This window comes from Salmo salar, chromosome 18 (genome assembly GCF_965601325.2).
Source record: "Salmo salar chromosome 18, fSalSal1, whole genome shotgun sequence".
NCBI classification, from domain to species: domain Eukaryota; kingdom Metazoa; phylum Chordata; class Actinopteri; order Salmoniformes; family Salmonidae; genus Salmo; species Salmo salar.
The window spans coordinates 82678457-82693992 of NC_138308.1; the positions used below are offsets into that span (position 1 = coordinate 82678457).

The 15536-nt window shown below is 42.1% G+C and overlaps 2 protein-coding genes across 6 annotated transcripts in view; one reads left to right on the plus strand and one right to left on the minus strand.

Annotated features, from left to right (window-relative positions):
• The window catches only part of intu (inturned planar cell polarity protein), a 50032-nt gene extending 42927 nt beyond the window's left edge, over positions 1-7105 (plus strand). For 2 of the 4 annotated variants that reach the window (XM_014156288.3, XM_014156285.3), the window contains exons 13-17: positions 439-748; positions 933-1027; positions 1278-1467; positions 4060-4202; positions 5496-7105. In XM_014156288.3, the coding sequence (XP_014011763.3) occupies positions 439-748; positions 933-1027; positions 1278-1467; positions 4060-4202; positions 5496-5607 (850 nt within the window). In that variant the 3' untranslated portion in view covers positions 5608-7105. The remainder of the gene's footprint in view (positions 1-438; positions 749-932; positions 1028-1277; positions 1468-4059; positions 4203-5495) is intronic. The other 2 variants (XM_014156289.3, XM_014156286.3) reach the window with 1 other exon arrangement.
• ino80b (INO80 complex subunit B) lies at positions 7095-14545 on the minus strand. 2 transcript variants are annotated; one of them, XM_014156241.3, is made up of 5 exons: positions 13998-14545; positions 10553-10826; positions 10120-10274; positions 8379-8557; positions 7095-8170 (listed from the first exon to the last, which is right to left on the minus strand). In XM_014156241.3, the coding sequence occupies exons 1-5, from the start codon at positions 14038-14040 to the stop codon at positions 7703-7705; spliced, it is 1119 nt and encodes a 372-aa protein (XP_014011716.1). In that variant the 5' UTR covers positions 14041-14545; the 3' UTR covers positions 7095-7702.
• Between the last annotated feature and the right edge of the window lie 991 nt (positions 14546-15536).

A 15536-nucleotide genomic window follows, 5' to 3' on the forward strand; every position in this document is an offset into this window, starting at 1 on the left:
AGAGCTTGAGAGGATCTGCAGAGAGGAATGGGAGAAACTCCCCAAATACAGGTGTGCCAAGCTTGTAGCATCATACCCAAGAAGACCCGAGGCTGTAATCGCTGCCATAGGTGCTTCAACAAAGTACTGAGTAAAGGGTCTGAATATTTATGTAAATGTGATATTTCAGTTGGGGTTTTTTTGCTAATAAAATCTAAAAACCTTTTTTTTTATTTCTCATCGAGTATTGTGTTTAGGAAAAAAACTATTTCATCAATTTTAAAAACTGAATGGGTCCGAATACTTTCCAAATGCACTGTACAGTACAAGTTTTACATTTCCTGCATTGCAGGGAAGTTATCCTGCAAAAGGGTGATCAAATTAAGATCCGACATTGGTATAAAATCCTCCAGGATGAGACAAAAAGGTCAGAATACTTACTTCAATTGTGGTCCTCAGGTTGGACACCATGGCTGCATCGTCCCCTGTCCTCAGTAAGCTGGCTGGGGCTGTGAAACCACCGTCTTCTGCCCAGGGAGGGGGGAAGGGAGTGGGCAGGAGCCTCTTCGGAGGGGGTGCCCGGAGACCTAGCCCCCAGAGGAGTCAGTCGGACAGTGGGAGCGAGGGACAGCCGGAGGGGGGTGTAGGAGGGCAGACAGGGCTCAGTCCACACTCCACCCCGGACTCAGCCCGGAAGCTGGACGGGCGGAGAGACTCGCTGGGTTCTGGTGGATCTGATGGGAGTGGAGCCAGTGGAAGTATTTTCAAGGTATCATCATAACCTTCCCCCTTGCTAAGGTTCCATCAGCTGTATTGACTTTGATACATTACATTTAGTAGACATGCATACACAACTAGGAGAAAGGAGAGTTTTCAGTGAGCACAGTATGCGTGGGAATCTATGGCTTTTGTCATTTACCAATGGATCTTTTGTGGTCTATTTGTCCCCCTAGATTCCCAAGATGAAGCACCCTAACCCATTCTACCTGGGCACCCTGAAGAAGAGTCTGACAGAGAGAGAGACAGAGGAGATGTACCACACCATTAAGTGAGTGAAACAGGCCAGCAATGTTAGAAGTTAGTTTATCCTTGTTGTAATAATGGTCTAACGCCCCATTCCATCTCATTCTATTACATTCCATTATTTTCTATTACATTCCATCCATTCTATTCCATTCTCTATCATTCTATTCCATTCCATTATTTTCTATTCCATCCATTCTATTCCATTCGTTTCTATTCCATCCATTCTCTACTATTCTATACCATTCCACTCTCTCTCTGTGCTGTGTTCCCAGGTTGACATCTGGGGCAGAGAACACTCTGTTCCACTATGTGCTGATGGAGACAGTACAGGGTATCTTCATAGCTCCTACACACAGGGAGCTGGCCCAGCTCAGTGGCTCCATCCACCCTCAGCTCATACGTAACTTCCACCACTGCTGCCTCTCCATACGGGCCACCTTCCAGCAGAGTCTACCGTCCAGGGTGAGATACAAAACACACACACGGGTGTGTACATGCACATACCCAGACACACTCGGGCGCATTCTCTCACACACACACTCTTTCTCTCTCTCACACACACGCACGCACGCACACACACACAACACATTCTCATTTGTAACAAAGTGTCTGAGTTGTAATAGCCTCGTCACGAACTAGGCTTCCCTAAAATGGGAAGCCTGGGGAAGTTCCATGGCAGAAATCACCTAGAGAGGGGTCGGAACCCGTTGTAAATCAGTGATGCCTCGCAACACGTCAAACCAATCAAATTAGTGACATAGGGACAACATTTCTCTGTTATTTTGAGATGAGCTAAAGCTGCAGCAAGAGGGGAGAAATGGCATACAATGCTGGCCATATCAATATTTTAAATGTTGATGTATTTGGCTGGAAAGCATGAGGGACAATAAAATAGCTAGCCACAATGCGGTTCGTTTTGATAAAAGTCAGCTAACCTTGTAAGCTGCCTAGGTATAACTAACTAGCTAGTTACATTTCTCTCACGATTATAAAGCCTACACATTTTTTATAAAAACAGCATATTATTGACCTAAAAGATTAGCTGTGTTAGCCCAGTCGCTAGCTTATCCAGGGTCAGTGATACATAGAGCTACCATGTGCTGTCTATCTATGGGAACAACTGCAATCATTTTGCATGTAACATTGCTAAAATTAATGAATGACCGCAGTGCTGAGGTGCCACTACAGCCTGGGGTTCGATCCCGGCTGTGACCAGGAGCCCCATAGGATGGCCCAGCGCAGTCCGGGGCAGGGGAGGGTTTTGCTGGTGGGGCTTTTCTTAGCACATCGAGCTCTAGCGACTCCTTGTGACTGGGCTGGGCGCCTGTAAGCTGACACCAGACGTCAGTCGAACGGTGTTTCCTCCGACACATTGTTGTGGCTGTAGGCTAACTCAACTGAGCTGCTATCTAGTTAACTTTTCACACTGTTAATTCAATGTCATCAACTAGCTTACTTCCTATTAGATCGCTGCGGGTTAAGCGAGCAGTGTGATAAGAAGTAGCGGAACACACCTGTTCAGGGCCTGGTTAGTACTGGGATGGGAGACCGCCTGGGAATACCAGGTGCCTTAAGCTAAAAATATATATTAAGACATTTTTAAATACAATGTTACATGTAAAGCTCATCCCCTATACCAGCGGTGGCCAACCTTGCTCCACTGATCCCTGATATACTGGGTGAGCAGACTTCTATTCGAACCCAGCAATAGCACACTTGATTATCAACTCATTAGATTTGATATGTTGAATCAGGTGTGTTATTGCTGGGCTGAAACAGAACCCTGCACACCCAGCATGATTGGCCTGCTCCAATTCTAATAGGTTTATAGATTGTGTGTGATTTTTAACTCTATTTTTGTAAACAACAGTTGCTAACATACAGGATATACCCTTAGTCTCTTGGGATATTCATTGGGACCTCTATTCATCTGCAAACATGCTTTCACAGCTTTCCATATCTGTGGAGAGAAATATCACAAAGAAACAGGCTTTAGAATACTCAAATTAGACAGCACTGAATATTATGTTGCTATTATCTCTCTCTCCTCAAAGTTGTCCTCTCTAGGGACTGGAACAGGAGAATATTTTCATAATGTCCTCCCACAAAATTACCTGCCCTATCCAGTAGCCTTTACTGACAGCTGGAGCTGCAATTTCACCCTCTCCCATGTTATCTACAAATGCATTTGGAGACGGTTTTTAATTTACAATGATTACATCAAGATAGCGATCTAATAGGAAGTTAGCTAGCTGATGACATTTAATAAACTTAGCTAGTGTGCAAAGTTAGCTAGATAGCAGCTCAGTCGAGTTAGCCTGCAAAGTGGCCTACTGTAGCCAGCTAGCTAGCTAATAATACATTGTTTTTAACATTTAAAAAATATATTTACTTACTCGAATAGGTTCTCTCGTTGCATCTGTTTTTTTGGTCCTTACAAAATAATGGACAATCTTTACGATATTTTCGGTGGTAGCACGCTGCGGTCTAAGGCACTGCATCTCAGTGCTAGAGGCGTCACTACAGACCCTGGTTCGATCCCAGTTTAGAACGTGCTAGGACGTTTGACTTTACCAACGTAATCCACTCTCACTTTCAATATATATAAATCGCAGACTGTCGGCCACACTTGATAACTTAAAAAATAGCACTTGAAACTAGCATAGGGAAAAACTACCCAGACGGGAAACAGTGACGCACAGAACACACAGCACCCCTTCTATGGGCGTGTGGGGGAGGGTTCTTGAAATATAACATCATATTAAAATCTAGCAGTTGAGGAATAACGGGGCATTATCTGTGTCATATTTTGATGATTGTTCAATTGTAAAAAAATAAATGCCAATAAATATATTTTACAAAAAATGTATATATATATTGCAGTTGGGAGCCAGCAAACAATTCAAACCGTTTTTGCAATACAAAATTCGTATGACAACGATGATTTTTGGGATGTATGGCAATGCGAGACTAGAGTTGTAATAACAAAGGTAGTGTTTATGTATAAAATCATAGACTTCTCTCTCTATATAAATGTGTGTTTATCTCTGTTAGCAGGGTAGGCGGGGTACAGACAGACCCCAGAGGACCCATGGGCTGGGCCCAGTGAAGGAACACGGGGTTCTGTTCCAGTGTAAACCTGAGAACTGGACCGACCAGAGGAAGCCTGCTCCCACCATGACCTACTGGGTGATAGGGTATATGACAGTACAAAATACTAAATGGTAGCCTGTTCCCTATGTAGTGCACTATTTAAAATGTGTGAGGAGTCAATACTGCCATCTCAAATGGCATCCTATTCTCTATAGTGCACACTAGGACGCTCCGCTCATATGTAGTGTACAATATATGGTGAGTAGTGTACGTGAGAGAACAAAGTGTTTGTGGTCAGATCTTAAATGGCACCCTATTCCCTATGTAGTGCACAATTTAGAGACCTAGCCAATATACTATATGAGGAAACACTTTGTCTTCTCACGTACACTATTCTCCATATGCTGTAGACTAGATTTGACCAGAGTGGCTCAGTGTACTATATGGGGAATAGGGTGCCAATTAAGACAAAGCCAACTGTGTCTGTGCTTACATAGTGTGACAGCCCACCCAACGCCACTGTATATGATTGAGTCTCCTATTATGATATTTATTTAGCCTCTGTTGCTATACAGGGTAAGTGTTATGAATTATGGCTTTGTGTGTGTTAGCAGCATTATGAGTGATGTCTGTAATGAATGTAGGGTTTGTAGTGTAGGGATGGTGGTCTGTCCTTGTAGAAATGACTGATGCACTTTGGTTCTGTCTCAGGCTGTTGATTTTGGATGTGCTCCTGGGTTTGAGAGGTGTGTGTGTGTGTGTGTGTGTGTGTGTGTGTGTGTGTGTGTGTGTGTGTGTGTGAGAGAAAGTGTGTGAGAGAAAGGGTGGTGTGAGTGAGACTACAGGTGGCCTGTCTGAGTGGTAAAGAAGGGAAGTAAAACTGTCTGGGTGGTAGAGTAAAGAAGGGAAGTAAAACACTGCAGTTAACTTTGAGTGAGAGGCTTGGAGTAGCAGATCACCATGTAACAGCTGGGTTCTAGGTTTCAGTGGCAGTTAGACACATACTGGGCAGAGAGATCTTCATTTATCAAGGCGGTCCTGTATTGCCTACTCTCCTGACCTCTAGGGCTTTTTGTTCGATTTTTTTAAATCACTTAGCAATTATATGTCCTGCCTACCTATGCTCCTCTACCTTGGGTGCGGCCCAATAATATCTCCTTCCCCCTGAAGTGTGCACTCGTTCACTATTCCCCAGAAAATGAAAAGCATTGGATTGGTGGAGGCATGGGCTAGAGGGCGTTTCCATATACCAGTCAATACCTTTAAAATCCATGAAGGGAAGTGAACAAGTGCACACTTCAGGAGAATGTAGATATTATTAGGATGCCCCAGAAACCCACTCTGCCATTTTCCTCCTCTTTCTCACTTTGAAGCTCTGATGTCTCTCTGTGTTCCAGCCGGATGCTTCTAGAACCCGTCCCTCAGGAATTCTATGTGTGTTTTCATGACTCCGTGGCAGAGGTTCCCGTGGAGATGGCCTTCCGCCTATCTTTCGGCCTGGCCTTGTGACAAGCCGTCTGCCAACAGTCTCTTAATGAACTCTGATAACACTACTACCTACAGACAGCGGTGCACAACCCTGGGTTCTTTTCATTAGACATCAAATGGGAGAAAACTGATAGAAACAGGGAGGGGCTACCTGAACTCCAATAAGAACCGCTTGTTTGTTTCCCGTCACAAAATATTTTACAACAGTACACCCAAATGAACACGACCCTGGTCTTCAACGTTTCATAGTCGACCTCAACGCCTGCTTACTGTCTGTCTGAGATATTGTGGGAACTAAGACTTGTCTTGTTCCAGACAGACATTGATCACCTGACAGCAGATAAAAGGAAAGACCAAGGTTGTTCTTTGTTAGACTTGGACCAGCTCCAGTGGAAGAGCAGGGCTGCGTTCAGCAGGGCACAACGCTGTGGAACATTCAAATAGAAATATATTAAATAGAAAAAACACGCCTCTGATATGTAGAATATTATTATAAGGAATCACATCAGCTCTATTCATGGCATTTCTATCTGTAACGTCCCACTACACTTGCCTACTGAACGAAGCCCTGGGTTTACTGGATGCAACAATTTTGTGTCCGAAATGGCACCCTACTCCGTATTGAGTGCACAGCTTTTGAATCAGCTCAAAAGTAGTGCACTATGTAGGGAATAGTGTGCGATGAGTGTGGAAGGTAGAACAAGCCACTAAACTCAATAATACCTCAGAAAACAGGCTGATGTGACTGCAGCGAAAGCATTTTGCTGCTGTTCTGACCATAGAAATATAATCTCATTCTAGTTCAGAGGTTCTGACATTGCTGTTCACTTAAAGGTGCTACACATAGGATTTATATTTTGGCATTGTAATTTCAGTAAAAGTCCATAATATATCTGTGGAATGCCAGTGTTGTGATTGGCTGTGTTATTCGCCTATTGATTTTGACCCGCCAGACCAGCATCTGTTGTCAAAGTGAGAAAGCTGTTCTGACTTTGGCTGTGTTATCTGGTGGAAATCGCTCTGTCATTTCCTGGTTGCAAAAATTCTACTCTGTTCGCTCAATTTCAGTTTGTGTGAAAACAAGCACTGGATAGTGTAGGGAATCATTGTACAATCTGAATTGCTGTGAAATATCTTGCAATTCACCTAGCATTAGGCTACATTCAAAACAAAACTCTCCCTCATCCCATTTCCCCGTAACATGGCGGAGACTTGCACTTGAGCCTTTACTTTGGGTTTTGGTCCACCAGCTTCAAACAGCTGACAGCTGAATTTGCAGTGCAAAAATCCTATGTGTAGCACCTTTAAGTGTGCCTGACCAAATAATGTGACTGTTCTTGCCTGCTAGCCTCTCCACGTTGGCATGGCAACCGCCTTAAGTGGAGTTAAATTCCTATATGTTGTTGATTGTGGGGGGGTATTGTATTTAAGATGTACAGTATTTTATATAGAAGTCAAATAATTTGTGATACAAATGCACCTTTGAGTCTGTTAATTAAAATAAAAACTTGTTTTGGTTTCCTGGGAAAATTTTCTCAATTTATCAAACAGTGTGTATGTAACATGTTAACATGATGCTATACAGTGCTTTACGGCTTCCTAAATGAATACAAAACCATTAACGATATATTTACACAAATGAAAGTCCTTCATGATCAACATGCAAAAGAGCACTTTGTAATTTTAGGAAAATGCTGATTTACCTCAGCTGATTAATTTCACAAAACAAGGTTACCTTGTTAAATTCTTATACAATCTACATCACGTGGACTTCCACAAACAGAGGATCTAGAAATGAAATACAAACTGGCTTATGGGGCTGTAGCCTCCATTATTATGATGCGTGTTATCAGGGCTAAATTTGACTGACTGACTGATGCATTGATTTGAACAACATTCATCTCTTTAGTAAGTACACTCTTTAGTAAGTACACATAATTATGTCATTAGTTTGCCACCAGAAATGCAGAGGAAATGACCAATTACTGGACATGTCAAACCAAAAAAATATAGAGCATTTTTATAATCTGCTAAATAAAACATATCCACTTTGTCCTTTGATTTAGCCCTAGAGTCTGTACGGCCAGCAAGCCGAAACCTTCCAAAGAGGTCAAGTTCAAGTGGCACTCTCCACAACAAGGACCAGATTCTTCTTGTAGCACTCCAGACTACAGAGAGGGATCCCCGTCTTGGAGCATGAGTACCTCTTCAGATTACTGCACCCGTTTACTCCGCACCCTACCGGTGCCGGTGGAGGGGGGCACGGGGGAGCAGGGGTGGGGGCTAGCACCCCCTTGGGAAAGGAAATCCCCATTCCCTGGGCCGAGTCGCAGTAGCGGACCATGGGACACTGGGCCTGCTTGGACTTGCGTTCCCTCATGCTCTTGATCTTGGCCTTCGAGGTCTTGGTGAGCCTCTCGATGGTCTGGTTCTTGTTCTCCTCTGCCTTCTTGGCAGCCTGCAGGCGCCTCTTGCGGGCGCGCTCCTCCCTCTTCTGCATCATCTCAGCGGTCATCTCTTTCTCCTTGTAGCCCATGGGCAGCTCCAGGAGAGGCTGGTTCTGTTGTTTGTGCAGGAGGGCTTTCTGTAAGGCAGAAGCACAAACACAAACACACAGTCAGGTACAGTAGGATGTAGACCTAAATCTATAGGGTTAGGGCATTTCTGTAACCTTCCAAGTTTTTAACCACTAGCAATTTCTCAGGTCATATCTTAACCTTAAATCACATGGTGGAGGAAAAACTCAGAACTCTACATGTCAGACTAGCCTAGGCCTGTCCGGACCCTGTTACCTGTCTGGCTGTGAGCAGTGACTCATCGACCTCCTTCTTCAGCTCTCCGTTGTCGTCCAACTCTCCTTTCTCCAGGGCGTCCAGCCACTTCTCCTCCTCGTCCACCGGCCCCCCCAGTCCTCCCAGGGAGTCAGAGTCCATGTCTGGCAGAGGAGACGGGTCCAGGTTACTGTCCTCATCTAGAGACAAGAAACAGAAAGACAAGTGTATGGTCAAGATATTAGAATGGCATGGCTGCGATCCAAATTTTTACAAATTAATTAAAAATAAAGCTGAAATGTCTTCAGTCAATAAGTATTCAACTCCTTTGTTAAAGCAAGCCTAAATAAGTTCAGAAGTAAAAATGTGCTTAAAAAGTATCCCAATAAGTTGCATGGACTCACTCTGTATGCAATAACAGGGTTTAACATGATTTTTGAACAACTACCTCATCTCTGTACCCCACATATACAATTATCTGTAAGGTCCCTCAGTCCAGCAGTGAATTTCAAACATTCAACCACAAAGACCAGGGAGGTGTTACAATGCCTCGCTAAGAAGGGCACGCCATTGGTAGATCGGTTAAAAAAAACAATCTAAGCAGACACTGAATATCCCTTTGAGCATGGCGAAGTTATTCATTATACTTTGGATGGTGTATCAATACACCCAGTCAATACAAATATACAGGTGTCCTTCCTAACTGAGTTGCCAGAAAGGAAGGAAACCGCTCAGGGATTTCACCGTGAGGCCAATGGTTAGTTTAAAACAGTTACAGAGTTTAATGGCTGTGATAGAAAAACTGAGGCTGGATCAACAACGTTGTAATTACTCCACAATACTAACCTAATTGACAGAATGAAAAGAAGGAAGCCTGTACAGAAAATAATATTCAAAACATGCATCCTGTTTGCAAAAAAGTAATACTGAAACAAATGTGGGAAAGCAATTAACTTTTTGTCCTGAATGCAAAATATTATGTTTTTGGGCAAATCCAATACAACAAATTACTGAGTACCACTCTCCATATTTTCTAGCATAGTGGTGGTTGCATCATGTTATGGATATGCTTGTAAACTCTAAGAAAGGGGGAGTTTTTCAGGATAAAAAAAAGAAATGGATTGGAGCTAAGCACAGGCTAAATCCTAGAGGAAAACTTGGTTCAGTCTGCTTTCCACCAGACACTGGGAGATTAATTCCCCTTTCAGAAGGACAATAAAGTAAAACACAAGGCCAAATCTACACTGGAGTTGCTTACCAAGTAGACAGTGAATGTTCCTGAGTGGTCGAGTTACAGTTTTGACTTAAATCTGCTTGAAAATCTATGGCAAGATTTGAAAATGGTTGTCTAGCAATGATCAACAACCAATTTGAGCTTGAAGAATTCAGAAAATAATACAGGTGTAGAAAGCTCTTAGACACTTCCCCAGAAAGACTCACAGCTGTAATCACTGCCAAATGTGTTTCTAACATGTATTGACTCAGGGGTGTGAATACTTATGTAAATAAGATATTTCTGTATTTAATTTTCAATAAATTTGCAAACATTTCTAAAAACACGTTTTCACATTGTCATTATTGGGTAGATGGGTGAGACATTTTTTTATTTAATACATTTTGAATTCAGGCTGTAACACAACAAAATGTGGAATAAGTCAAGGGGTATGAACACTTTCTAAAGGCACTGTGTATAGTAAATCAATCAGTTTAAACAGAAAATGACTTTTATATTGATTGGACATGATGAGAGTAAGAGACAGACCTTGGCACTCACCAAGCCAGGCCCGGTACTGCTCGAGTGGGACGCCCTCAGAAGGCTCCTCATCGTCATCATCATCCGAGTCGTCATCATCGTCCACGATCATCAGAGGAGACGGGGAGCGGGCTACACCAGGGACCACACTGAATGTTGGCACACTGGTTCATTAAAAAAAAGGAGAGATAATGAGAATGGGGTTAGAATTTCAGGTCACGTGAACGCTGGACCTATATTTTGTATCAGAAGTCAATAGGAACTGATCAGGGCCAGGGTGAGTTTCTCCAAAATATAAAGATTATCTTTAGCACTAAGACCATGTTAAAACCATTAGTAGGCAATGGGCAAACCATGATCTTTATGTTTTCTGAGAAACTCACCCTTGTTAAGCTCAGTGGTCTCTATGTCACTCTTAAAGTAGAAGCCAGCGAGGTCTCACCTTTTGGTCCCCAGCGTTTGGCCTCCCAGTTTGATCTTGAGTCGGAGCTGCGTGGGGGGCTTGAGTCGGAGCTGCGTGGGGGGCTTGAGTCGGAGCTGAGTGGGAGGCTTGAGTCGGAGCTGAGTGGGGGGCTTGACCAGGATGCCAGAAGATGACTCCAGGGCCTCGGAGTAGGAGCTGTGCCCGTCGTCACGGTGATGCTTCTTCTTGTGCTTCTTATGCTTCTTGTGTTTCCTCCTATGGAGGCTGTGTAACCCCAGGTGGTCTCCATCACCTGTAGTCACAGAACCAATAAAGATGTAGACAAAATAGATACAAAGACAATCAGGCCTATTTAGAAGTGTTGTTCATAGGTTGGTGGCATCTTAATTGGGGAGAACGGGCTCGAGGTAATGGCTCGAGCAGAAAAGGTGGAATGGTATCAAATACATCAAACACATGGTTTCACTCCGTTCCAGCCATTATTATGAGCCGTCCTCCCCTCAGCAGCCTCCGCTGGTGTTATGGGCTCGGTTGGTAGAGCATGGCGCTTGCAACACCAAGGATCGTGGGTTTGATTTCTGCTGGGGCCACCCATCAGAAAAATGTATGCATGGTTGTCCACAACTTTAAAAAATAAATAAAAAAGGTGCTCTGCTCCTTCGACCAATCTGGTCGAAATGTTAAAACATGTATTTTTTCATATATAGACACACCCTATGTGTTTGAATAAATCAACTATATGCACTGAGCTTGTCTGATGCTTTAAGCGCAGTGTATGATGAAATAACTAAAACACACAAAATGACTCAAGGGGGAGCCCAATGGCCAAAAATACCTCATTTGTTTAGGAACATCATTCCCTATTCCCTCAACCCCTACTCTCTTTATGTGAAACATGTATGCATTGCATGCACTTGACTAATAGGGTCTGACCTATCTAATAGGGCCCATCATAATCACATCAATAAATTGGTTATAGCCAACTCCAAACACCGTAACACACCACGGGTACCAAACAGGTGCTTTTAGATCACAATATGATTCTTTTTTCTTACCATTTGGAACAATGTAAATTACACTAAATAAAGTATAAATGTACCAGTCTGTTCAACCTAAAAACAATATATATGAAGCATTTATTACAGCAGACAATAAACAGTTGCATGCGTTCGTGAATTGCGGTTTATTTATTGTTTAGCGCCTTTTTTATTTCATTTTAAAACTAAAATATTTGATTGCATTTCAATGCGTGAATGACTTGTATGATGACATGAACGAACGAATGATTAATTGATTGCTACAGTAGCCTATATATTGAAATAAGCCTAAGTAAGTTACAGTACTAAGACTAAACAGGACGCGCTCTTAGGCCTAAAGGCTCGATGGTGGTGATACAAGGCTACTACTATAAGAAACCTACTAATGATAATGACATTACCTATTATAATGATGATCATAACAATAATTGTAATAGGAGAAGAAGAAGATCAAGAAAAGGGAGGGCATAGGAGCGAGAGCTGCGTGCATATTATGTGAGACAAACAGGTGCCGTTAGATTGCAAAATTAGTTTTCTGCTTGTTTGGAACAGTGTAAACAACACTAAATAAATGATAAGTAATATCAGAGACCTCAACCCAATTGAGATGGTTTGGGATGAGTTGGACCGCAGAGTGAAGGAAAAGCAGTTCAACAAGTGCTCAGCATATGTGGGAACTCCTTCAAGATTGTTGGAAAAGCATTCCAGCTGACTACCTCATGAAGCTGGTTGAGAGAATGCGAAGCTGTCATCAAGGCAAAGGGTGGCTATTTGAAGAATCTCAAATGTAACATTTATTTTGATTTGTTGAACACTTTTTTGGTTACTACATTATTCCATTTTATTTCATAGTTTTGATGTCTTCACTATTATTCTATAATGTAGAAAATAGTAAAAATAAAGAAAAAACCTGGAATGAGTAGTTGTGTCCAAACTTTTGACTGGTACTGTAGGTCATATAGGGAAAGGCGCCAATTCAACAGTGCACTGAACATTACGTTTCAGAACCGCTGAGAGCAAACGCGATTCAACGCAGGACAAAAGCGCATTTGTTGTAAAATAATATTATATTTATTAGTGTTGAACCATTATTCGTACATTATATAACCATTTACAATTTCAGTAGCATATGTCTAAAAGGCTCTGCATGGTCAGTCCAACATCTGCAGTGGCCGTACAGCATTTACTGCGATGCGGCCTCCGTAGAAGTCAGAGCAAATATACTTTTAATATAAATATACTTCGCGGAGCAGAGCTGTTGTGAAGGAAGTTGTCAAGGAAGTGAGTTTGTGTTTATACAGGACCTCCTGACCCCACCTACCGTGAACCAATCATTTCAGTGCGGAGCAATACGGAGCTCTCCGCATTGTCACAAAATTTGAGAGGCGCACAGCAATGCGCACAGCAATGCGGTACAGAGCTTGATTTGGCCTCTGCATGCCTCCGCAATTGCGTCACACCCTCCATACTCTGGCACCCCAATGGTGGAACAAGCTCCCTCACGACGCCAGGACAGCGGAGTCAATCACCACCTTCCGGAGACACCTGAAACCCCACCTCTTTAAGGAATACCTAGGATAGGATAAAGTAATCCTTCTAACCCCCCCCCCCTTTAAAAGATTTAGATGCACTATTGTAAAGTGGTTGTTCCACTGGATATCATAAGGTGAATCCACCAATTTGTAAGTCGCTCTGGATAAGAGCGTCTGCTAAATGACTTAAATGTAAATGTAATACGAAGCCTCTGATCAAGCATAAATTGGCTTTAAAAAGCGCTGCCTGGTCAATCCGACATCTGCATTGGCCGTGCAGCATTTACGGTGATACAGAGTCTGCAGAAGTCAGGGCATTCATACTTCTTGCGCAGAGCTGTTGTGAATTAAGTTGTCAAGGAAGTGAGTTTGTGTTTATACCTCCCCGCAATTGTGTCACACCATCAATATGGCGCCTCCGACCACATTTTCGGATCAAGCATAAATTCTCTCTTAGAGTGATGGACTGTGCCATCCCCATGACCCCCGCAATGGATTAGTCCACTGAGACAGGCGCTAATCAGACAGGTGTCTTGAAATCTCGGTCGACCAACAGGCTATTGACTAAGCAGGGTCAGCCCTACCGCATATGACTGTTAGTGGCTTTGGATAAAAGTGTCTGCTAAATGGCATATATTATTATAATAATGCCATGTATGACTCTGAATAATGACTAGTGGCTTCTGGACATTTCCCAATGGCTTCTTATGGCAAGTGAATATGATGGTGTCAAATCTTCAATTCACGAACAACCAACCAGGCATTTGTATCCAGATGATTACAGGTTGGATCAGTAACAGAGAGAGGGGGTGGGGACTAAAAGAAAAACAGCCATGCTTGCGTCATGGGAGCATAACATCAACAGTAAAAAAAGAAGAAAAAAAAGAAACTCACCTAAAAGAAACCTTGGGTGGATCATGTCTTTCCTTTTCCCCATTAAAACGAATATATGTACATCCAAACAAGCAAAGGTGTTCTGCAAGTTTACATCACAGCAAGGTCGTTGGCCTTGATCTAGCTATATGCGGAAAAGTCGTTATCAAACGCGATAGCTTCTCGACGCACGAGCAACCTACTCGAGAGTTTTCACACGATTTGATAGCCTGGTAAATTGCAAATATTCTACTTTGCTAGCTAACGCAGTTGTAAGCACATTTGATGTGACAAATAACAACTGACTAGCTAGCTGGAATGATTAGCTATCTACTGTAGCTAACATTAGCCTTTAGATAAATTAGTTGCTCACAAATCAATGATTCACGGTGCGGATGCAGCTGCTTTCCTTCGGTTAAGTTGCTAGTTATTTGTACAATCTGGACAGTAATGACTGAGTTATTATTTGAAAATACACAAGCCCGAGAAATCAAAACAAATAGCTAGCTAGCTACGTGCTAGCAGCAAGGGAATATTTTCCTCGTGGGTTTTAATACGATTATTTACGTGTATTCTAGTACGCTGCCGCCACCCACCGGTGCGGCGGTGGAAGTACTGTCTAGCCTTGACTGTTACGTTGATCTGATTCCGTATTAAATTATCGGTGATCATTTGTTACGATTTTATTATCAGGGATTCTTTTTTGTTCTCCATCATGCAGTTAGTTGATTTACGTATAATTACTTGTACAGTAATCTCAAAATTATATTATTATTTTGACCCCTGGGTCATGTAGGGCTTGTAAGTAAGCATTTCACTGTAAGATCTACCTACACCTGTTGTATTCGGGGCATGTGACAAATAACATTTGGTTTGATTTGTAGTCCAAACGCTACAGTGGACTATTTCAGTGAAAACTACATTATCCAGTGGCCACTGTACGTTTAAGTGTAAAATGCTTAAGGTCAGGCAAGAAACAAACGTGGTTGTATACATAAATCGGTTGTTCGTTTGCTCAAATGTATTCATATGATACGATTTTTGTGCATTGTATTTCAGGTTTAATCCGTGCATTATGTTCTTTATTTAATTGATTTTTGTGGGGGGGGGGGGGTAGATCAGCTTTAATATTGCAGATAGATTGTGGCTTCAATCAATTTAATGGTCTGCATCATTTCCAATCCCCCATATATATTTTTTGTAAATATACAGCATATATATAGTTATATATTTATTTTTTATATATATTTTCCTTTATTATTTTCCCCTAACCCTACCACCCCTCCCCTAATTGGAGTAAACTAATTGTGAGCAACTTTTAGGCTTCTACTTCCAGCTTATACATACTATATACATTTTACAGACACAGTATATTTTAAATAGATATATATTTTGTTTGTTTTTAGTCCCATCCTTCAGCTCCACTCAACCCCTTCCATCTATCTCTGAACACCATTCAGTTTATATTTTTATTTGCCATATATTTTTCAACTGTCCTGTGATGTTTCACAAAAGTTCTGAACCTTTCTATTCTCATAGTTTCTACAGATTGTACATTAA

Bases quoted from the DNA above. Each gene is read 5' to 3' on its own strand.
- ino80b (XM_014156241.3), bottom strand. From the start codon at position 14,040: ATGGGGAAAAGGAAAGACATGATCCACCCAAGGTTTCTTTTAG. The intron at 10,827-13,997 runs GTGAGTTTCTTT...CTGTGACTACAG, and splicing joins CCACCCAAGGTTTCTTTTAG to GTGATGGAGACCACCTGGGG. The intron at 8,171-8,378 runs GTAACAGGGTCC...TCTGCCTTACAG, and splicing joins CACTGCTCACAGCCAGACAG to AAAGCCCTCCTGCACAAACA.